Here is a 23,583-nt window from a genome sequence, read left to right as displayed (position 1 = left end):
CTCAGGTATTGGCTTAGGTGCAGGTTCCCTCCGCACAGCCTTCCCCACACTGATGCCTCCAGAGAGGCAGGGCTGCACGCTGGCTGGGAATGATGGGAATTGCCGGGAAGTCCTCTCCACCGGGGTGCATGGCCACCACCAGCTCCGCTGCTGCAGCCGCAGCTCCGCCGTGAACCGTGCAAGGCGGGCGTCGTTGAAGCGTGCCTGGACCTGCCCGCCAGAAGAGGGGAGTCTCTCTGCTGCGGGCAACTCTCCCACAATCCCCTTCTGCTGAGCCCACACCTCAAAGCCCGGGTGCGCGGGCTGGGCGAGGAGTCAGGAGCCGCACAACTCCTGTTGAGCGACAACTCGCCCGCTTTGTGGGATGAGCAGAGGCCCCGCCAGACCGTCTGGGTCGGGAAGTCCCGGCGATCTTTCTTCCGCCTCCTCTGCAAGGCTCTGCACGAGCACCGCCTATTCCAGTTTTCTTAGTGGGTGAGGCAGCATAGATAAACCAGTGTTCGTTCCAGTGCTCATCAACTCGCCCAGGACAAGCGCCTTCTGCCACGCGCATCTAATTCGGGTACACATTTCCTGAATTGTTCCTTTTTCCCCATTAGGAGCTGTTGGCTCCAGGTCTTTCTCTTGATGGGGTGTGTGTGTGGGGTGGGGGTGGACAAAGGGTCACTGCAAGAGCCCTGTTGCCTCCCCTCTCCCCAAGCCTGCCCATTTCAACAGATTTATTTAATTTACTAGTTTCTTAGTAATACCTATATACCAGATTAATAAAGCATCTAAGCAGTTCAGATGCAGATATTTAAAATCCTATGGAAAACTCTATTACAAATAATTCCAGCTACAATGCTAATAAAAATCACATTTAAGGTAACATCCATAAACACCATGCCAGGGACCACGGCAGTCCCAAGCAAAGCAAGGAGCTGTCGGATAGAGCAGGATCTGGGCGACTGGGGCTCATCGCAAGCCGGGCAAGCAGGTGCATTTTCAAAAGGTGTCTGAAGCCGTCCTCATTCTCCTGATGGCCTCGCAACCATCACCCACACGCACCAGGCACTCCGTCCAGCTGACGGGCAGCCACACTGCGGGACGCAGCACAACGCGGTGGCCAGTGGACACGGCCGGGCGGCCGGACACACCTGCTGGCCCTTGACCTCCACACTGCTTTCACTGGTATTACTGGGCACGGTCACCTGGAACCCCCGTGGGGGGAGGGGTGCTTCATTTCTCTGTTTCCCCAGGGAGGGTGGCGGATCCACTTTCAGATGACCCATGGCAGTTCACGCCTCCTGACTAGGAGAACGGGAGAGCCAGGCCTGCCCCGGCTGCCAGGCGCACCTGGTTGCACACCTCATGTGGGAGCGAGCACCTGGCCGCTGGGCGGAGATGCTGCGGCCCTGGGCCTCGGAGAGCGGGCTCCCTCATGAGCTGGCTGCCCCAGCGGCCTCTATAGAGGCCTGGCCAGAGGCCCCGGCTGAACTGGGCCGCCGCGGCTTCCAGTGGATGCGTGCCAACTGGTAGTTGTGGAGCCAGATCACTGGAGGGGACAGGGGAAGGTGGGGGTCTGTGAAGGCCAGTTGCTTGGTGTGTGACCTAAATCCAAGCAATGACTTGCACACTCAAAAGTTAGCTCCCAGCTCTAGGTAGGTGTTTTGATCTCCTCTCCATACCCACCTTCCTAGTCACCAACCCCGGCACAACCGACACTTTGATTTGCATGCCAAGTGTACCGTTGCCTGTGGTCCAAAGGCCACCCCAGACTCTGCAAAGAAGCAGGAGAACCAGCAGGACGTCTCCTTCCGAAGGCTTTCCCAGGATCCCAGCTGTGCAAATTGAGTGCAGCTTTTAGAAATGCGGGAGGCTGTGCCGCGAGGAAACACCTACCGGTGTGTGTCTGTCTGTGAGCTTCCAAGGCGTCTTCTTTAGAGAATTGTGCACCACAGTGATCGCAAACAAAGGCTTTGGCACCCGCTATAAAGGGGGGAGAGAGAGAGAGAGGGAGGGAGGGAGCATTAGAAAACGGCAGACTACATTGGCACCATGAGCAATGGATGAATCGTTACAACATCTGTCCATAACATAATCCCAGTCGTAATGTGGGCATTCCCAGTGAAAAAGAATGAACTGCATTTGTCGAACAGAGAGACTCCAAAATGGGGCTGAGCAAACTTAATAGTCAGAACGAATCAGGAATGGAAACTCATGGAAAGGCATGCTCTGCACTCAAAAGAAAACACACCAATATGCTTCCAGGACATGATCCACTGGAAAACCCCTTGCGCGAAAGCAGTGGATAAGCACCGGGTTGAGGCATCAGCGATCAGGCAACAGGTCCTCTCCAGCTTTCTGTAAGCACAATTCCTTTAACTGGCAGCAATATCGTGCTGCAGACTGTTCCAAGTGCACCATTCATTTCCACGATCTCCTACAAACATCTTGTATGAAGTCTGGTGTCCCTGTGCGAACCATGGAGACAGGGGTGGCCCAAGGAGCTGAGCTGCCCAGGGCCCCCTCATGAATGCTTGGCTGAGAGAAAATTCTAACTCTGGGCTTCCCAGCTAGGAATGGATAAATGTGCTATTTTTTCTGCTTCGCATGTTTCCATGTTTAACTTCAGTTGATCTCAAACTTTGTGAATTTCAGTTCATCCCAAACTTTGACAGCATGACCATCTCGCCTAATATATACATTTTTTTCTTTTGCCCAGTATACAGGCTTTTTGCAAATTGTTTATCTAATGCAATGCATTTTAAAATTAGGGAGACAGATGAGGGACTCTGCTGGTGCGCTGCCCTTCCTGCTGGCTGGCAGGCCTCGTGCCTGAGCCGACGGAGGCCGCCCTGGGCCCGGCCTGGAGAACCCCCCGGATGAAGGCTCCGAGGAGCCTCGACTGCTGGGCTGAGGCTGCCTTGTCTGGGGCAGCTGGTGACTTCACGGTGACTAAGACAGCCATGGGACTGTCTCAACAGGTCACCAGCCCAACGCATATAAAGGCCGTGCCCTGGACTGGTTTTTCTCAACAGGGCAGAAAGATCGCGATCTGATAGCAGAGGGGTTTGATGGCAGCTCCTTTGTCATGGTCAGATCACGCCCTCTTGAAGTTTGGATTCGAGGCTCCCTTTCCCCTGTGCAAGGGGGTGGCGTGGGGTGGGCAGAGTCTCCTGGCTCCAGAAGGCTTCCAGAGGGCTCTGGGGGACTTCTGGCTGGCCTGGTTGGTGCCCCTGTCAAAGCCCAGGTTGCCCCATGGAACACAGAGGTGGTTCGGGAGGCTGACCCGACTGCTCCCAAGCGCCCTGGTTCCCTTGCAGAGCGTGTCCGGCTCCCTGGTACACGCCAGAGACCCAGGTGAGGAAGACAGAGGGCAGGCAGCAAGGTGGAAGCACCTGGGTCGTGACTGCCCCAGCTGGGGTTCTTGTTCTCACCTCTTCATCCCTCTCCACATTTGCTTCGGAGCTAAAGAAAGTGTGACCAGATGGGCCTTGCATGCTTCTCTTTCCATTCCCCCTGAAACCAGTGTCCACCCCCGCCCCACTGACTTATGGGCTGGATCAGCAAAGAGCCGGGAAAGGTGAGGGAAGCTCTCCCGGACCCACAGACAGCACCTGTGGAAATATCCGGAGATTTCAACCTTGCCAGTGAAGGGGCCTTTTCCCAATCCTGGCTCCGAGCCTTAAGTGCACCCAGGTGAGTGAAGCCAGTGGCAGCCAATAGGTTTTGTAAACAAGAAATGGTTGAACCCTCAGCTGGATGAGGCCGGGGCATCTGTAATCTCTGGGGATTACAGAGCAGCATCACAGTCCTTCGCCTGCAAACATTCTGTGCAGTCCCAAGGACTCCAACAGACCGTTTCCAAAATTGCAATTCTCTTCTCCTTGTTTAAAGTAGTCAATACTCGGCTCCACGAATACCTTCCTGTGGATACAGTTAATTAATAATCACAAATACAAGGGATCTCTTAAAAAATGCAAAACCAGAAGCAGCCCTACAATGTGTGTGCGTGTTTACGTGTGTGGTAGAGAAAGTTAAATGGTTGAGAATCCAATTTTTACTATCAGTGTGAATTCTTTGCAATTAAGGGCTATTGCCCTCGCATATTCAAAATGAAGAAATGCTTTTTGAAACCTAAAGGAGGGGAAGAAGAAAAAGTTCACTTGAACTCAGGGGACTTGGGGAGCTATGGTATATTGGCAGTGAATGTCAATACTACCCTTCCAAGCTTTTCCATCGATACAGAAGAAACACGGATCAGTACAGCATCCCCGAGGAACAGCAAGGAATTTGGAGCTGACATATGGAAGAATTTAATTCAGAAATGAGAATCATCCGAAGGAGGGACTAAGTAGGGGGCCTGAGGGGTTTTGCCCCAATTTAGCTGTGGGTTGCTGGGGCTCCGAGACGCCCTCAGCCTCTCCTGTGCCAGGGCCATGCAGCTCCCCAACGTGAATCCGGATTCCTTTCTCAAGTTTGCTCTGACCTGCATCTTTATGAGATGGAAAGCTCTGCTTCTTCTTTCTCATCTGAAACTTTATGTGCATTCTAGCACACATTCTTCTAAATCTATGCAACAATTGTGCACAACTTTAACATTCTTCTTCCACAGAGTAAAGAGAATTTGTGCGTATTTTCCAGAAGTACAGACTTTTTCCATGCATGTTTTTCAAAAGGATGCATGGTGCCAATTAATTCTTTCTTTCTCTCTCCCCCTTTTTGTTTGTTTGTTTGGTCCACAAATAACAACACATGCTCAGAAAAGTACTGATTTTGACCACAGTTTGCGATTGTTCCATACTTCTCATACATCCCTTATCGGGCTGCACAATTTAGCAGGTGGATCTCCAGACGACTTGTGCTTCTCCATTAATGACAACTCCACGTGAAGCAGCAACGTCCCTTTGAATGCCCGATGCTGGGGGTGGACAGTAAGTTTTCCCCAGGGATTCCTGAGAAGCATTGCCTGAACTCTGGATGAAGACCATGTTGGGTCAAAGAAAGAGCCCCAGATAAATGGCTGTGGTAAACACCAAAGGTGAGCAGAGCAAAGTCTGAATGCAGGGAGTTCCAGAGAGGAGCAGGCCTGCTGGGCAGGATATTAGACGGGTGCATCGCAGCTGCAGAAAGCCGTCTTGGCTGTCAGCGAGATCCAAGGCAGGGATCTGGACGCCAGGGGAGACCCAGATCCTCATGCCTCACACGGATGGCTCTGAAGGTTCGGAGCCCAGCTCCAGGCCCCACATCTCCCCAGGGAAGGGCCTCACTCATGCGCGCAGCTGGGCCAGGCTGCCATCCAGCCTCTGCCTCCAGCTTCCAGAAGGGGCTAAGTTCGCCCTGATAGAATCGCATGCTGGAAACCATGCACAGCCCCACGGCACAGGTGCTCTGCACGGCTCCAGCATCTCCTCTGCGGAGGAGCCCGCCAGGGGTGGGGCATGCGCACGCCATGGAGGGGTCTCAGTCACGGTCCAGAAGAACCGTTCCGATGACGGGTAGATAAGAATCATTCCTCTCTCTCACGAGGGGAGAAGGTGCAGTAAAAATAATGCAACGCGCCCATTGCTTTTCCAACAAGTTTGTTCAAAGATCATTATACCGTCAGCGCCTTATCAGATTGGTAACTAATCTCACTTTAATTGCCTTCCATCCTACCACAACACACACTGCCTGAGCACTGAAGAAGAGAGAGCAAAAGACTCTGACACCATCTGATAAGCAAAGTGGCAGAAATGGCACACTGCACCGAAACTGAAAGATCTTTCCACCACTATCAGTAAGGTGTGGTATTTGTGGTATTTCTTAGAATATTGCTACCGGCATACGCGGCGTCTGTTGGGTCACAGGCTCCAGTTATAATGAGGGAAACAAGCGTGTGCAGGATGTCTAAACAGCAGATCAGTAACTTGCAGATAAAAATAGACCCCACAATGTAGACACAGCCACGGTCTTCTAAGCGTATGCTGTGAGACCAAAGCTGCGAGCACAATTGCTAGATTCGGAAGTTTGATTCATCTGTTCCAAGAAACTGCTAAAGCATGGGATTTGGTGATGACAGAGTCACCTTGAATGTCCTTTTAGAACAGAGGAAGAGAAGAGGCAGTGGGGGAAGACAAAGGAGAGGACAGCGACAAAATGGCCCCCAGATTTAAGACGCTGGGCAGAGCATCCGGGCAATTCCGGGGCAGAACCGTGGTAGACCTGCCGCTCCGAGGCCGCCCTGCTTCCACGGGGCCACCAAGAACTGCCCGGCCCGGGCCCTCCAAGGAGGGAGAGGAAGGGGTGGAGGGCTCGCCCCAGGGCAGCGCAGGAGCAGCAGGCCACGGCGCAAAAGAAGCCGGGGGCTTCGGTGGGCCGGCGAGAGAAGTTGGGTGGGGCAGTGGGCTGACGGGGCTTGTGCCTCGCCTCCCTGTGAAACACAGGCAGGTACGGCGCGTTTGTGTGTAGCGGAAATGAACCCTTCAGAAAGGTGGCCGCCCAAGTCGCGTGGTGAGGCGGGGCAGGAGGCCTCCGGGGAAGCACTGCCCCTCGCGACTGAAGCAGCAGGTCTCCGCACATTCCCTCCGTGCGGGGTCCCGGATGTGCTGCCGAGGCAGGAAAGGGAGAGCACCTGCTTGACAGCCCTCCAACGGCGGCCCCATGGAGGAGTTCGGCGATGGTCATGGAGCCTGGAGAAGACCTGCTGCTCGAGACCTCGGGAGGGCCCAGGGGAGGGAAAGCTGCTCAAAGGGCTGCGCTCGCACGTGCGGATGTGTCTGTGCATAAGGAAAGGGCCGGGGTGCGTCGGGTGCCCTTGCCAGGCCCAAGTTCCTCTACGGGCTGGAAAGCGCCTTGCCCACTTCGTGGCTGCATTCAGTGGCGAGAGGGTCTGGTTTTCAGGCCCATCCCAGAGAGGTGGCTGCGAGGGGCTTGCTGCGGGAGCACAGGGGAGATCCCTCTGGCATCAGCATGATTCGCCCTGGCCAGACCGGCGCTCAGTCCCGGTGCTGCGAGGTGGATGCTCTTCTGCTCCCACACGGCCCTTCCCAGGGGCGTGTTGTCGCTCGCAGTCTCTTCTCCCGGTGCCACGATGCACCCGGAGAAGGCACAGAGACAAAGAGCAGGAGATCCCCTCCCGCCTCTCCATTGAAAAGAATTCCTTTGGCTTTAAATTGTCTCAATAACGGCTGGCTCACAGGCAGAAATATTTGGCAGCAGTGAAATTAAAAGTGATAAATTTTCTCGCCAAGCTTTGATCGATAATAGAGGCCTCATCTGTTAATCAATAAGACAGTCTGCCTGTTTACTGTGCATACGTTGTTCGCGGCTGCTTTTCGGGGCGAAGTCAAGTTTGCATTCAAAACAACTCAAGTGTGCCTAAACCAAATGGCCAGTCCCGAAGCAGAAAGCAGAAATGGAAGGGGGCGGAGAGAGGGCGAGGCGGGGGGGGGGCAGGCCGATGACTTCACAGGTCTGCTCATATATTAGGCAAGGCAGCCCATGTGCCCCTGCTTCGTACACCTTCCTTTATTTCTTTGAATATGCAAGGCTTTAAACCACAGGAGGTGGTTGTGCCAAAGCGCCAGCCGCTGGTAGGGCGACTGACATGCCAGGGCCGAGGGCTGGCCGCTGGTTCAGGAGACACAAGGGACGGGGAGAGCAGGGAGGCCCGGGCGCCAGGTGGCCGGGTGCTCCCCTCCCGCCGCGTCACCTTCTCCCCTTCCTCCTTGGCACAACCGGGCCCTGCTTCAGTGATAAACACAGTTTTATGACCAGCACAATTAGAAAGGTCAGTTCTATTTGGGAACTATTACAGACCCGCTCTTCAGAGGGTGCTTTGTTCCAGAGTCAGTGACCTAAAGGCCGATACAGTGCCGGCCAGTCCGGGACAATTTTGAGGACGGGACGGGAGGAGGAGGTGAAGATTCTTCCTGTCTCAAAGCAGCCCCAGACATTTTCTGGGTGGGGCAGCTGGGAGAGCAGAGTATTTCCACAGCACCAACCCAGGAAGGCTTTCCTTTGTCCCAGAATCCAAGAAAAACCGGGAACACTCACTCGGAGGACCGAAAGTGCTTCCCATGGGAAGACAAAGAAGATCTGCAGGGGGAGCGCAGCACTGGGCATCCCTGCCAGGAGCAGGCTCTGCGGACGTGCTGCCGATGCGGAGGGGAAGCTCCCCTTCGCTCTGCGTCCCCAGCCCGCTGCCCTCCAGCTTTGTGGGGCCACAACGGGAACTGGAGGCAGGGGAAGCCTCTGTCTATGGCCCATCTGCCAAGCTGGGAACCTCACAGCATCCCTGGCTGGGCAAGGCCACTCCAGCCGCGTGGGCTGTGGGGGGCACCCTGTCCAGGCCCCTTCCAAGGACGCCCCCTCCCCTTTCTGGGCTGCACTCGCAGCTCTGGTGCCCAGCAGGCCTGTGGGTGTCGTCCTGGCGGCTCAGATGCCAGGAGGCCCAGCAGAAGCATGTGAAGGGACCGCCTGAAAGGCTTCCTGCGGGCCTCGCCGAAGCAGAGCATGTGCCCACGTCAAGCGCTGGCAGGCCCTGCACACGGTTTTCCACGTGCACCGTGCCAACGCACATTTTTCATGTGGGGCAGCAGCTGATGTGCCCAGAGCGAGCATGGAAGGGCCACTTGCAAGACTCAGAAAGAAGGGCAGGCAACGGCACGCAGGAGGGCCGCCAGGTGACGGCCCTTTGCCCGGTCTTTGCGTAGGCTGACAGCATGCATGGACGCCAATTCAGAAACAGCAGTTGCAATTTAAACAGGCACGAGGTCTGGAAGCCGGCACCCAGGGGACCAGGAGCCCCACCCCCATGAAGTCAGCTCCCCACACAGTCCTGGCGAGAGCAGAGCCACGGTTCTGGCGGCTCCGTATCTTTAAACTGGAATAGGACAGGACAAGCCTTCAAAGAGAGGATGCTTTCCAAAAAACTCTGGTCCTCAGGAAGCCTTAGAAACAGAGGAGTGTCCTTGATAAACATGGACATGCTGAAGTGAACCTGGGCATCCTAAACTGCTCGGCAACTAAGCGGATCTGCCAAGAAGTAAAATCTGAGCTGGGCAAACGTCTCTCGTTTGCATCTCAAAGCTTGTTCCGCGCCCATGTCCAGCGGCGAGACTTGTGCATTTTCTCTGTGCGTATTTTTCCAAACGCAGCGTCAGCTGTGCACATCTGTGGAAGGCATGCATTCTCATCTCATCGATCCAAAGGCGCTGGTGTTTATCCTCCAAAATGACGCATTTGTTCATGCCCCACTTCCAAATGTACCCAAGCTGTGCAACACTTTTGGTCCAGCCCGCGGGTCGCACTGCAAGCCCCGAAATGGGCGGACTGACCAGAGTGCAGCCAAGCCTGCATTTGGTCTGGAGGTGGGAAGGGGGCACGTCCTGATCAAAAGCGAACAGGGACGCATTTCCTAAGCACCACTCGCCTTAGCAAAGAAGGCTCAGAGAAGCGCTGGCGCTCCATCTTTGGGGGTCAGCATGTGCGTTTGCACACAGGCCAGCAAATAGCCGAGTCAGCCGGGGAAAGCCGGTGCTGGAGCAAGCCTTTCCTGGGGAACCCCACTGTGCTCAATGGGACTTGCTCCTCGGGAAGTGGGTGCGAGCCGTGGCCATCGGTCCGTCCCCTAAAGGCTGTGAGTGTGGCGAAGGGCCAGCACCACACCTCCAGCGGGCGCAGGAACACGTAGCCACCTGGCCATCAGGTGCCTCCTTAGCACGGCAGTGGCCGGCTGCACCGGAAGCTGTGGGGCAGGTCTCGCGTCCGCTGGGCTTTGCTGGCACACCGGCAGCCCCCTCTCACTGGCTGCACCACGCGGGGAGCGAAGCGAGGGCAGGAGAGGGGGGGATGGCTGGAGAACACGCTTCGCCCAGCCTGGAAAAACTGAGCCGCCGCTGCAACAACAACAACAGGTGCGGCTCAGATGGCCAGCACAAGACATTTCTGGGCAGGGCTTTTGGCTTCCCTTCCCCGTGGCCGTGCCTGGAGCAGCGGGAAGTGGTGGGGCTGCCCCCCCCCACATCCCCTGCTGCCCATGGGGTGGTCCTGGGGACCCCAAAGTCCCACAGGGCCAAACCAGCGCACCAGTGAGGGGCCAGCTGACCCGTCCTCCGGTCTGCGCCCGGCCAGGGGGAGGAGGGGACCTGGCGGGGGGGGGGGCATGGCCGGGGGTGAGGCAGGAGTGGGCCAAGAGCCGTTGCTCCGAGGAATCGGGCCGGCCGGCCTGCCAGCCCTGCGTTTCAGCAAGCACCCATGGGTAGCAGGAAGGAGGGGCAGAGGCCCCCCAGAGGTTCAGGCCTCCGACGTCCACCCCTAAGAGCCCCCCCGGCTGTCCTCCGTTCGTCAGAGGGACGCCCTCCTGCAGGATCCTCATAAGAGGCAGCCCCCCGACCCCACGGGTTTCTGGTCCATGGAGGGGGGACACACCTGCAGAGCCAGGTGAGGCGGGCTGAAGGCTGAAGCAGAGCCGGGTGAGACAGTCTGCTCCATCGGCCCCGCCGGAGGCCACTCCCTTTCCCTCTCCCCGCCCCGTTCCACCTGAGTAAGGTTGGGAACCTCCGGCCTGCAAGCCCTAATGGATGAGTGAGATTGTGAGTCTGCAGGAAACGGCTCCCTTCTTACCGACTGCGTGCCGGCAGCTCCAGGAGCCTGTTGGGCTCAGCGGGAGGCTAAGCTGGACAGAACGGGGCCCGGCAGCCCTCGGAGGTGCAGCTCTGAGCCCAGTAACCCGTCCCAGAAGACGGGGCAGATGTTCCCTGCTCGGTGGGGCAGCTTAGTGTCCCGAGGCCTTGCTTTGGTGGGGCTGCGGCATGGGGGCTGTGCAGGGGCTCAGGGTGTCCTCCTGCAGCCCGTGCCGAGGCCCCTCGGGGAGCCCGTGGGCGCGCGAGGATGGACCGGCTTGGACTAGGCGGCCTTTGGATCGCCCTCAAACGCTGGAAGCCAAGGAAGAAAGACAGGCCGGCTTTTAATGAGAAAACGGGGCCGGGGGGGCGGGGGGGGAGGGCCCCAGAAATATTTCAGAACAACAAAAACAAGCAGAGCTTTGCCATCCATCTATTGGAGAGCTTTTTAAAAGAAGAAAAAACATCCTGGAGATTTTAAAATAAACATCTTGAATGTTCCGATGAGACACACATGGTTGGTTACATAAGGGAAGTACAGAGTGTACCAAAACAGCCGACCCGCAAAGCAAAAGCTGTCAGAACAATTAAGCGCAGACACGGGCATCTTACGACAAGCTCTGCCGTACAGTCTTATTTACAGTACCTCTTATCAGTCAGGGAACAGTACGCCGCCTGCCAATTTTCAAAAGCTAGAACTGGGTGTTCTTTCTCTTGCTCAAGTAGATGCATACTCGAGGCAGGCATGGATATTTTTTTCTGCCTCTTAAATCAGCAAAACAAAAAGTGATACCGCGCCAGAAATCTTGTAATGTGCACATGCGTAAAGGGACTCGTTGGGGGGGTTGGGGGGGTCAAAGACGAGCCACAGAACACGGCGATTGAATATGCAAATAGTTCAAGGTTAATTTTACTATGTGAGTCACCAGGAAAATGTCAGCCAACTTCAGTGCTTATTACACCAGGGTTTCAGAAAAACAAGGAGAGATATTTATTAAAAGCGCAGAACATCGGGGAGGGAACGCTCAGAAGCAATACATCAAGGGTATTTGGAATTTTTTAAAACCCACCCGTTGGAGCAGCAGCTTTCATGTAAACAGGATTTTTAAAAAAATGTTTGGGATGGAACGGGTGATGAGGAGGGAAAAACAAAGGGCGGTATTTTTAGCAGGTTGCCTGGGCTTGCTACAGTATAAAGATATCTTCGAGGACTGACCCTGGAAGGACAAGACCCCGTGGACCGCCAGATGCATGGGTAACAGCGTGCCTTACCACTGGCATCAGACCCCGGCCGGCCAGCCTTCTGCAGCTGCTTGTGAAAGCAAATTTATAGCCTCCTGCTCAATAAAGATATTTGCCCAGCGCGGGCTGGCCAAACAAGCGCCTTTTTCCATTCAAGCCTGATTCTGCAGAGTCACGTTGCAAGCCTTCCCTCCCCTCCCCTCTCCTCCGCTCCTCGCAGCCCCCAGTCCCCTATCCCTCATTTAGCATGCATGGCTGGAACCAAATGCCCCTCTTTCTTGCCACTTTTACGAATGCCCCAGATGGGGACCATGCGAGGTTCCACACTCCCCCGTCACAGGCCCCGAGTCAGGCATCCTCGCCTCCTTCCAAGGTCAGCTGAGCGCTGGGCCAGCGCACCCGCCGGGTGGCAGCGGCAGGACAGGGGCACCACCAGGACGGAGGAAAGGACGGGGGAGAAACGCCTCCCAGCCCAAAAGAGGGCCAAGAGCTGCCTCAGCATCACTCAACGCCTGTCACCTACTAAAAGCCGGAGAAGCACCGAACAGCCCTGCAGACTCATGCTGGAAAGGGCCCTCTTTGGCAGAGGACAGTCCTCAATTTCTAGGGTGGCCAGGGGGCTGTCCTCTCTTGGTCCCAATTCCGGTGGAAAGAGAAAGTGCTCAAGAAACAGACTCCCTCATCCCCTGGCCATGGGCTTCCATGCTCTCTTTCTCCCCATTTAGTTCTACTTATCATAATTCTTTCTGACTTGGCAGCTACACATGCAAGTCAGGCGAGACAAAACCTATGTCAACCGCCGCCATCTTTCCTCCATGCGTTTCCTTTTGCTTGTTCAGCCCCGGCCAGTAACCCCCTCCCTCGATGTCCGACAGACCACGAGGCTCCTGGAAGCAGGAAACTGCACTGGCTCCAGGCAGAGTCGCCTGGAGGTGGGCAGGCTGCTCTGGAGGGGAGGCAGTTCCTGACGGGGTGCCTTCGCGTCCGAGGTCATTTCCTGTGGTGGATGATGATGCAGACCGGCAACATGGCGGGCGGGAGGAGCACCGGCCGTGCAGAAGGCCTCCTCCTTGCATCGCACCAGCCTGGAGACCTCCTGCAGCCTGCGCACCCCGAGCCCCGGCTGCCCCCTGGGGACCCGCAGAGGCCTTCGAAGCCTGTGCCTGCCCGGGCCAGGGCTCAGGCAACCTCAAAAGCCTTATTTTATGGCAGGAGCAGTTCAGCCAGGAGGAGATCTCTACAGGTCTCTTTTGCACACAGCAAGACAGACATACGACGCGCAGACGTGGCTGCCGCATTGACCCTCCTCTCCGCCCGCATTTGCTTTTGCCGCTGGCAAGTCTCCAAGACCATGCGAGTTCCAGCGTGGCTGCACAACCACGGGGAGCTTCACGCGAGGCAACCTCCCCCTCCCACTGCACCCCACAAATCTCGCTATTAGGTGGTCCCCTCCCCTCGGACTTCTCTCCTGTTCCCTCTCTGCCGATTCGGCTGCGCCTTGAGCGCTTAATGGCCCAGCGCGCACCACAGCTATGATTCATCGGATCATGGGCTCAGTCCCGTTTTATAAGGCTCCTTGGGATGTGGGAGTTCAGAACTGGCGCTATTCCTGGGATGCCCACAAGACGAAAAAGCAGCAGCAGCAACATCTAAACGCGGAGCCCAAATTCTTTGGCCAAAACCCACCAAGCACCACCTGCCAAATCTTCCTAGGAGAAGGTGGACATCACCCATCCTCTCCAAACTCTTACCTCTTTTGCATTTGCTTAAAGGAAAACAGAGAGAGAAAGAGTGACCGAGCGGGGGAGAGAGAGAGAGAGAATATGATAGAGAGATTCTCTCCTAGGTCCCCTGGGCTTTTGCATGGAAAAATACAGACGCAATTGATCAGGTGCCTGATTCAGCTCCTTGGACTAAAGCGAGCAGCAGGTCTTTCATATCTGTCTGTATCTTCTGTAGCGCACTGAGAGAGCCGCAGCCCATGTAACGGCTTTGTGGATAGCAGTCAGAAAATCCATCAACACACCTATCTCTTCTGAAAACACAGTTTTGCTATTTTTAGACGCCCAATAACACTCCCCAAGACCCATTCAGTTTAATGGCTTTATTGAGGAGAAGAACTGGGGCTCTCTAGTTTGTAGCACTTCTGATGTTAGGAAGTAGTAAAAATGTTCTAATTGGTTGAAAATGGCACTCGCCCAATTGCCTGTACTGCGTCTAAAACCTCAATGGTCGTGCAGACAGTTGGATATGAAGAAGTGCGATGATTTCCGTTGCCTTGGATCCACTGTCCCTTCTTCCCTCCATAATTGAGGCGTTGCGTTACACAGTGCTGTGGCTGACATTTTGGGAAAGGGGGGGAGGACATTCTCCCCCCCGCCCCATCCCCGCATTCGTACATGAATGGGAGTCCTATTCAAGCGGCATTCGTGTGTTTTGTTTGTCTTCTCCTGCCTTTAGGCCTCTCAAGAAAGCTGTGTACTAACGTGCTTTTACTATATTATTACCTGAGCATTATTAAAGTGTACCTGACAACTAAAAATGACATCCAAATTGCTACCTGAGAAAGTGGAAAGATTTGGGCCATAACAGAGGAACAGAAAATTGGTAATTCTGCAAACACACAACTAATGATTAACTCCCCTTCAATTATTTGCATCTGAAAGCTGGGAAGGAGACGGGGAATCGAATCAATCCGCCAGGCAGGGCTGCAGGTTCCCTGTGCAGGTGAGGGCTCGGGTTGTGAGCTGGACATCCCCAGGTTTTCGGACACATGTGGAAAGATGAACCCCCTTGGCAGCAGCTGCTGCGCCTCCTCTGCACTGCTGGCCCTCCGGTCACTCTCCTGCAGCCTCTGGGGGCTCGAGGAAAGGGCTGGGGGCTCGGAGGCCACTGGGCAGGTGGGCACATCTGTGCGGTGCAGGAGCACCGTCCTCTGCAGGAACACACCGAGCCCCTTCAGCCGGGCCCCAGCCAGGACCTGGCTCAGCACCCCTGGCCCCTCTTGCCCCCCATGGACAGCCAGCGGAGTCGAAGGGCCCTCTCCACACCGGGAAGGAGAGCAGAGGGGGGCCGGGCAGCTTCCCTGTGAGGAATGCTCACAACAGCTGGGCCACTCGGCTTCGGAACAAGGGAGTCGGGGGGGCACGGCATCGATGGACAGACTGACGCGCCGTGCGGGGAGGGCAGAGAGGAAGACCGTTTGCTCCCTCTCTCATCCCACTGGAACCCAAAGGGTTGCCCCGCGAACCAGATGAGGGGGAGAACAGGACGGATCAAAGGTGGCCCCTCATCACCCAGCCCGTGGCCAGCGTGTGGGATTCAGTGCCACAGCGGCGGCCACCAATTTGGACGGCTTCGTAAGGCAGCTGGGCAAGTTTGTGGAGGAGGAGGCTACCCGTGGCTGCCAGTTCCGTGGACTCCATGCCACCGCCTGGGCCAGAGGCAGCCTGTCCGCACACGTCAGTTGCTATAGAGATGGCAGGCAGGGGCCCGGCACCCATCCTGCTGGGTGTGAACGGGGTGCTGGGCTGGGTGAACCACTGGAGGTGGAAGGGCACAAAGGGACAACTGAGGCACCGCTCTCACACACAGACACACGCCCATCACAGCGGTAACCATTTGTATGTCTGATCTTGGGACAGACGCGTCCAGACACAGCCTTTGCCTCACAAAACATTTGGCTGGTTTTTGTCCAGAGAGATGCGAAACTGAAGAGTCACAGTTTGGGCATCGGCCCCTTTTGTCAAGTTTCGGCCAAGAGCACTTCCAAGTGCCGTCCTCTTCCAACCACAGCTTCATAACTTGCATATTTTCTGACACTGCAATCCTCGGAAATTTCACAGGCACCGAATATTCACTCTCCTGCTAGCCAGAGAACGCCATGTGCAATTAATTAAAATAAAATGTAGGCTAGATCATTATTATGTGAGTGTGGAAGCTGATAAGAAAGAGGGCAGAGGAGGCAAGAGGAAGGGAAAAGAGAAGGGAGAGGCAAATATGGATTTGCAGAAAGAAAAAAAGTGTGGCAAAGCAAATTTATGCATTGCCGTCACTTCACTACCTAATTAATTCAGTCATTTCAAAAACAATTTTATTTATGTTCCATTTACCACATCAAAAGTGCAAAGAAAAAAAAACAATGCTCTCTGCACACTGATGCTAAAATAATACCTCAAGGCATCTATTTTTAATCAGTCTAAAAAAACACAAAACCCTGGATTCTATAAAATCTCTTGGGCAGACCACCAACCCTGGGCGAGAACGGCCAAGTCTTCTGAACGCCCTTGCTGGCTGCCAAAAACTGCTTGTCAAAAAAAAGAAGGGGGGGGGGGGAGGAAAGAAAAAAGAAAAAAAACCCACAGAAATCCATAATGGCCTGAGGCTCCTCTCCAATCTATTTTCTGCTCAGCTGGTTTTAAATGAAGTTATTATGAGTCATTAAAACACCCGCAAGCTTGTGGAAGTCAGCCAATTACAATTTTAAATTTAGCCTGTTCTCTACCCCATTCCCTCGTTTTCTTCTGTTGCCCAGAAAAAACCACTAGGTTTAGTCTGGTTTTCTTTCCCGCCCCCCTCAGAAAAAAACTCCCCTCCATGCCCAAATTTCACCCCGTATGAGGCACTTTTTCCTTGTAGCTTCACATGCAAAGACTAAAACCCCCGTACGGGTTCTGCACAAGCACATTGAAAGGGCATCCCAGGCTGTTTTGTTCTTTGGGGCGGGGGGTTTGTGGCAGACTTCTAGACCGAGCATGACTGTTGGGGCAAAGCTATCCTGTTGGGGAACCCATCCCATTTTGAAATCTACAAGACGATAAGCAATGCAGAAAGACCGAGAACCTTCCCACCCACAGCCTCCCACCCCTCACAAGTCCCAACCCTCTTCAAGCGAGTGGGAACCTCTGGCCATCCCTGTAGAGATGGGGGGGGGGGTCCCCTCGGCCACTGTCCCTCTTGGGTCAAGACAAGTGGAGCCTCCCATCCCCCATTCTCACGTGGAAAAGCAGTTTAGACCATCCCAAAAGGAGGGTCACGGGGGCAGGGAACTCGAAGGGGCGCGAAGTTCCCACGTTGCCTGCAGAAGGACTTGGTTGAAAGGATGGGGGGGGAAGTGAAGGGGAAAGACCCCTCCCCATCCAAAGCAGGCATCCTCTCCCAATTAGAGCAGACACTCCTGAGCCAGAGGGGCCAATAGCCTGACCTCACGTAGAGTAGAAAGGTATGTCCACGTGGGGACAGAGAGCAGGTGGCCTGAAGCGATGAGCCCCCCCCCCCCCCCCCCGGAATGGTGCCAAGAGCCATTCTTCTCCGGGATGCCTGACTACCTACCGCCAGCGTCCTGGAAGTGGCCCTGAAAGTCATACCAGCATTAAGCGCATCATTCCCATATTGGGAAATTGGTGGCCCCAAGCTTGGCAGAAAAAAGACTCAATTCCAGGACTCCTGGGCCATTCTGACCCGCGGCTGAGGTGGGATTGTGGTGGGGTCTGCGCCGTGGTTGGCCAAGGCCAAGGTGTTTCCTTTGGACCAGCTTCATTTTCCATGTCCATTCGGCTGTGATGCCTTCCAGAGCTAAGCTAATGGTGTGACCCTCGTGGAGAAGATCGTTCAGGTGTCATGGATAATCTAGCTCCCATCTTTCCCCCTCCCCTCCATGAACTGACAGTCCCAGCGGCTGAGAGCTTTTCCAGCGCGCCTCCATGACATCGATTCTGCCTCTTGATTTCCTGCAGGCAGGCCTTCCCTAAATGAAAACATGGGATCCAGGAACCGAGTGTGGCAGGGTGTGGGGGGAACACACGTGACAAAGCAGCGTATCAGCATCTGGAGTAAGACGCTGGCACAACACTGGGTAATGGCAAAGACTCCAGCCGCGCTGTACCGGGATTGCAACGAGCATGTTTCGCAGATCTCCGGTTGCCTAACGGTGGAAAGTGAGGAAGGGAAGGAAAAAACTATTTTGGGTCCATGGATCATTCCGGTTTCGCAGCTCCCTGCCGCCACCACCACCAAAAAAAGAGAAGAAAAGAAAGAAAACACATTCCCAAGGGGGGAGCAGAGTTCTTATATAATTGCTGCTCCCCCCCTTATGGTAATGTTCCATCTGACAGGCTGAGCTCAGAGGGGGAAAAAATGACAAGCCCCATCCAAAATTCAGCAGCCCGTGTTCCATTTCAGGAGGCACAGAGTGTACTGTACGGCCTATAAAACTCCAAAACAGCCTCCAGACACTTCTGCAATCGTCCTCCATCAAAACACTTTGCCTTGCATACAAAAATAAGATACAGTGCTGAACAGAATACACAATCAGCCCATTACAGTACAGGAGAAGGCTGCTACTTAGCAACGAGGGGCCTTTAAAGCTGAGATGCGCGACAGGAAGCAGCCTGTTGGGCAAATGATAAACATTAGCAGGTTTTCTTGGGCTGGTTTTTGTTTTGTTTTCTGAGAGGGGAGACTACAAAAGCCATGCAAATGTTGGGGGGGGGGAGTGCGTTTTTGGCTCGCATACATTAAAAGAGCACACGGGAGCAGAAGAGGAGACGGGTTCGAGATAAAGCAGCGCATTGTCGCAACCATCTTTGGATTCTCGTCCTGCTGCCTCCAGGAGGATGGCGGGGGGGGGGGTGTTTTCTAGTACTTTGATCTTGCTTGAACTCACAGAACCTTCCCCTCTATGCGGAGGACTGGAAGCTTAAAAAACAAGAATTAGGTGGAAGATGCTGCTCCCGTGTACCTAGCCACAGACACGAGACAAGCAGCATCTTACGACTGATAGGTCTTTGCATCTCATTTGAAGCACAGGCCCCCATGAGGAGTTAAAAAAGATGGGCACATTCCAAACAAAAATAAAGCAGTGGCTAAGGTGCAGGAATACTGAGAAAGAAAGTGTATTTCTCCAGGTAAAAGGCTGGGGGCCGGGAAAGGGAAGGGAGGAAAGGGGAAGAGAAACCGGCTGGTTGTGCAACAGCAGCAGGAGTTGGGATTCTTGCCAGAACAGGAGCTAAGAGCAAAACCATATTATTCTAGTCAGCTTAAACTCTCGAGGCTGGAAAAAAAACAAAAAAAAGAAAGGAAGGAAGGAAGGAAGAAGCGGGGCGGGGAGGGGGAGAAAGAAATGTATTTTTCATCAGCAAGTGTATAATTTATAAACAGCATTAAACAGTTTGTGTTTTCTTTTTTCTCCCTCTTCTCTCCCGTGTCTGAGGCTTGGACGGCGCTCAAGCCTGCATTAATTTCTGCTCTGGGTACAGTGTGTTCTTGGATTCACATCTGCCTGTGATCATAAACTCTCTGGAATGCTGGCAGAACATCCAGACCTGCCGGCAAGCTGATGACATCACTCTGGGAATAAATTCGGGATGGCAGCCAAAATTCGCGGCAGCGAAGAGGGAAGGGGAGAAAAGGATGAGACTAGGGGGGAAACACCCCCTAAACAATGCAAACACTTCCTCCTCCTCCTCCTCATCCTTTACATATTGATGTATTTTTCCTCTAAGTGGAATAACCAATCACTTAGAGGAAAAATAACAGGTTTTAGAGGGGGACAAAGGTTTGGTCAGCTCAACTTTAAACAAACTGAGTGCAGTCTTTGGGAGAAGAAGAGGAAGAGGAGGGAAGGATCGTGTGAATGATGGCCGAGCTGTACTGAGGAATATTCATGAATATCCCAGCTGCTCTGGGGAAACTTCGAATAACATCAAGGAGCCGCACAGTGCAGCTCTGAGGTGCCTCTGGAAGCGCCAGCTAAAGAATTCTTGCACAAGTCGTGGGGCCAAGGATGTGAGTTCAGTGGTGGGGCGGATGGGAAGGGAGGAAGCTGCCACCTTCCAGCAGCCCCAACCCTCGCCCAGCCTCAGGTGCCGATTGCGGGCTGAAGAGGAGCAGGCCACAGCCAAAGCCCCCGGCCAACCGCCTCATGCAGGGCTCGGCTGCAGTCCAGAGACACCCACCGTACGGACCGGAGGACCCCGTGCAGCTGTTCCTCAGTGCTCCAAAAGGACCTGCTCCTTTGCTCAGGTGCACCGGGGCTGCTGGGGCCCATCTGTGCGAGCCCAAGGTTTGGTGGGGAAGCTGCAGGCAAGCCCTAGCAGAGAGCATGACAGGAAAGCAGGCAGAGTGCCGTGGGGAAGAGGAGCAGCACCTCAGGGGCTCTTCCCAGTGGCGCATGGGACCTCAGCAGGCGCTTGGCCTGCCGGTCTGGATGCCAGCCCTGGGCAGAGTTTTTCCTGCCATCCCATGAAAGGCTTGGAGTTCAGAGGTGCATATGGGGTTGGGTCCACATCAGATCTCCGGAGTCAGATGGGGCGAGGAAGCGCAAGGACGGGACGCTGGCCGGAAGAGCAATACGGCATCGCCCCGCTCCCCACTCCCCTCCACCGCAAAATTTGCAGCTTCTGTGATGTGAATATGAACATGTCTTTCCTAAAAAGTGCTCCACTGCTGAGCTCAACATAGAGCAGCAGGAACTCTTCCAGCTCAGAAGAATGAAAATCAGGAGCCGGAAGGGGGCCAACCCACCCCTAAGCTGCCCCAGAGGACACTTCGTCAGGCTGCGTCTGGACGACCCTCGGATTGCCAGGCGCACCCGAGCGGTCTCCGTGGCAGTCGGTTCATGTTCTCGGCTGGACACGGGCTCACAGGGGTCCTGGACACGGAGCTTAGCTCTCAGCCGGACTTGTGCAAAGACAGGCATCAATTCGGCTCCTGTGCCACGTGAACGTGCCACCCGCACGTCCGGTCAGATGGCAAACCTGGGTCCTCACAGGACACGCCAGGGGCCACACCTGCCACAAATGTGCATGTTTGCAGCTTGTTTCGCTTTTTTTAGAGTTACCTTTATCAACTAATTCCTGTAAAGACTCGATGAGTTGATGTCTCTCCGAAACTGATTTCACAATGCAGCCGCAGCGAGGTTGGGTGCTCGGAAGGCAGCGACAGAGGCGGTGTGGGGGAAGGGGGCACGCACGGGGAGGGGGCAGCCGGCCCACCGATTTCCACTGAAATGAGGTGCGGGCGTCTCCTCCCGAGCCCAAAGGCAGGGCTCTCCGTGTCAACGGGGGCCTCACTTGGCCGACGTGCCGTGGGCTGGGGCTGCATGTGGGAAGGGAGGGAGAAGCCGCGGGAGCAGAGAAGGCCGAGAGAAAAATGCCCGATGGGAGCCGGCGCTTGCACAAACCGGAGTGCTGGAATTTCACGCGGCTGTTTTTGAGCATCGGAGCGGCCCCCTCCCTCCCACCCGGGCAGGCAGGAAGAAAAAAAATTAATCTTTCATGATGACAAACTTGGCTCGGCACAGACTGTACATACTGTACCCGCAAAGCAGGCAGGGAGCCAGCCAGCGCCTGGCACGAGGCCAAGCGCAGAACAACAAACAGAGGCACTCCGCGTGCTCCGGCGAGGGGCAGCGCAGCGAGAGCCCCGAGGACGGCCGTGCCGCTCCGGCCACCCGGCCTCGGGCGAGGCGGAGCGCGGGGAGGGGCTGCCCGCCCCCGGCTCGGCGGCCCTGGCCTCGGAGCAGCGGCGCGATCCTGCACCGCTCACCCTCTTGCTCCCAGAGGCCGGTATCAAGCACAGCCTGCTCTGCGCATCCACTCGTTTATTTAAGGTTTTCCAAGCCAGTCTTTATTTCCAGGAAATCTCCAGACAGACAGTTTGCAAAACTTGAAACACCGAGGCAATGAAAAGACCCCAGAGAGCCAGATCTTGAGTTAAAATGCAATAATTAAAAAATATATTATCTAACGATTAAAACACTGGGTAAATGAACAGGTTTTGGCCTGGCACCCTCTTTCACTACCCACTACCTCCCAGATTCAGCCCAAAAGCCTCCTTCTGCTGTCCTCCTGTCCAACACTGCAGAGCACGAATTAACACATCCAGGGGCTTCTCACAACCTGGTAGGTGCCAGCCATGCCAAACAGCAATCTTGGTTGGGGCAGATGGGAGTTGTAGTCCCCCGTATCTGCAGGATAGCCAATTGGTCTGCAGTGAATGCTTCTCTCGGGTGGAAATAAGGAGGCTACCAAAAACTGTGCTCCTCTCCTTACGTCAGTCCAAACCAGCTCGGCACCGCCCCTGAGGTGTGCCGACTGTCATCCCAGCGCAACAAGCCCATCCGGGGAGCTTCCCTCTCCACTGTGAGCAGGTTCTGTGCACAGCGAAGGCGCCTGGACTGCTCGCCCCACAGAACTCTGAAGCGCAACAGGGGAGAGCAGGCTGTTGCTGAGAGAACCTCTCCCTGTTGCCCTGCCCCACTGCTGGGATGCTTGCCCCAAATTCCAGCAGGAACAAACTCGGGCAGCCGGTAGCAGAAGGTGCTGCATCCCTGCAGGTCCTGGATCTCCTGCACCCCCACTTTCTGGGCTGCCCATGGATTTCCCCCCATGGATCTCTTGCGCAAGCCTTAATTTAACCCCAAGCCTGCAGGGGACTATGGACAGCGCTATGAATCAGAATTTCATTTGTGCTCATGAAACCCCCAAGGCTGCCCCCTTTGCAACCCCAAACCCACGTCTGCTGGAAATGTTCGCAAATTGCCGAATTTGTTCACATTTGATTTTGTGCAACTTTCCCCCAACTGAGTTGCACAAAATTCCCAATTTGCTCAAATTTACCCACAGCCTGAACCCAGAGGCTCTGGGAATGCTCATTTAAATCTGGGGGCATTGCTCAACATCCGTGTGCAACTGCTGTTTGTTTCGCACAGTTCTCCCAATCGTGCAAAATGGGCAGTGGTCACAAAGGCAAACAGGAATCCGGTAGGCAGATGAGCGAGAGGCCGAGGTGCAGAGGCGCCTCGCAATCTCAGACATCACTCATTCGTCCATCCCTAGTTTTGGCCATGTAATGAGCAGCGCTCGGAGCCCTGGATTTGATATTAATATATCCTGTCACCGCGCTTGGCGCTGCCCATGCAGGGAACTCGGGGACTCAATTGGCGCACAGAGTGCTGCGCCTGCTCACTCTCTTAGCATTCTACCCCTCTCTGTACATTTAATTGAAGACCCTGTATAATTTGAACCCAATAGCAAGATTCATTAAATGAACCGAATGCCTAATTCTGCAACCGTTATACTAATGGCGTTTTAGCGGACGTTCAAATGTGGGGAATGCAGCATTTGCAACACATCTGCAAAGAGAAACATTTGTTGGTGGCGAAGGCCAGGAGGGTGGAAGGAGCCCTGTCGGTCTCCACCAGATGCTGGTGGGACAGGACCAAATGGCACGACGGCAGGTGAGATTCAACGGCCGCCGGTCAAGGCCATGCGCAGCATCCGTTCTGTTCAGGTGCCGGGCACAGGAATGGGATGATGCGGCTCTGGGGACTTCTGGACATGTATAAAAGCTTCACCCAAGCCGTTCACTAGCTAGAAAATGGCTCCCGGATGATCGTTTGAAGGGCACGCCCTGGACTGTAGCTCAAGCATCGGAAGTGTATTACATGCAATTCAGGGAGCCTGAAGGAGAGCCTGAAAGTCCACCACAAAGAATTCCCAGAAGGAAGGCTGGTGCATTGCCCGGCCGTTCTGTGGCGCGCTGCAGCCCCCTGCCCTTGCTCCTTGCCCCCCGCCCAGGTCTCCAACTGGCCAACTGAGGCAGCCTTCATGAAGCGATGGACCACGAAGGATGGACGGACCTGCCGCGCTTTCCATGAAACCCGCTATTTTCCAAGCACACATTTATTCTATCCCATTTCAAATATTCATGCACATGGAACATTCATGCACATTTTCCTTCATGTTTTATA

At 54.8% G+C, this 23,583-nt stretch overlaps 1 protein-coding gene across 6 annotated transcripts in view; it reads right to left on the bottom strand.

Annotated features, from left to right (window-relative positions):
- The window catches only part of ZBTB16 (zinc finger and BTB domain containing 16), a 151,942-nt gene that overhangs the window by 53,851 nt on the left and 74,508 nt on the right, over window positions 1-23,583 (bottom strand). For 4 of the 6 annotated variants that reach the window (XM_044456380.1, XM_044456379.1, XM_044456381.1 and 1 more), the window contains one exon: window positions 1,882-1,968. The exons of the other annotated variants lie outside the window; for them this stretch is intronic. In XM_044456380.1, coding sequence (XP_044312315.1) covers window positions 1,882-1,968 — 87 coding nt within the window. The remainder of the gene's footprint in view (window positions 1-1,881; window positions 1,969-23,583) is intronic. 6 annotated transcript variants of the gene reach the window in all.

The sequence above is a fragment of the Varanus komodoensis genome, unplaced genomic scaffold, assembly GCF_004798865.1.
Source record: "Varanus komodoensis strain SLA01 unplaced genomic scaffold, ASM479886v1 scaffold83, whole genome shotgun sequence".
In the NCBI taxonomy this organism is placed as follows: Eukaryota; Metazoa; Chordata; class Lepidosauria; order Squamata; family Varanidae; genus Varanus; species Varanus komodoensis.
The sequence above is the reverse complement of the archived record's forward strand: the minus strand, read 5'-3'. Positions and strand labels throughout refer to the sequence as shown.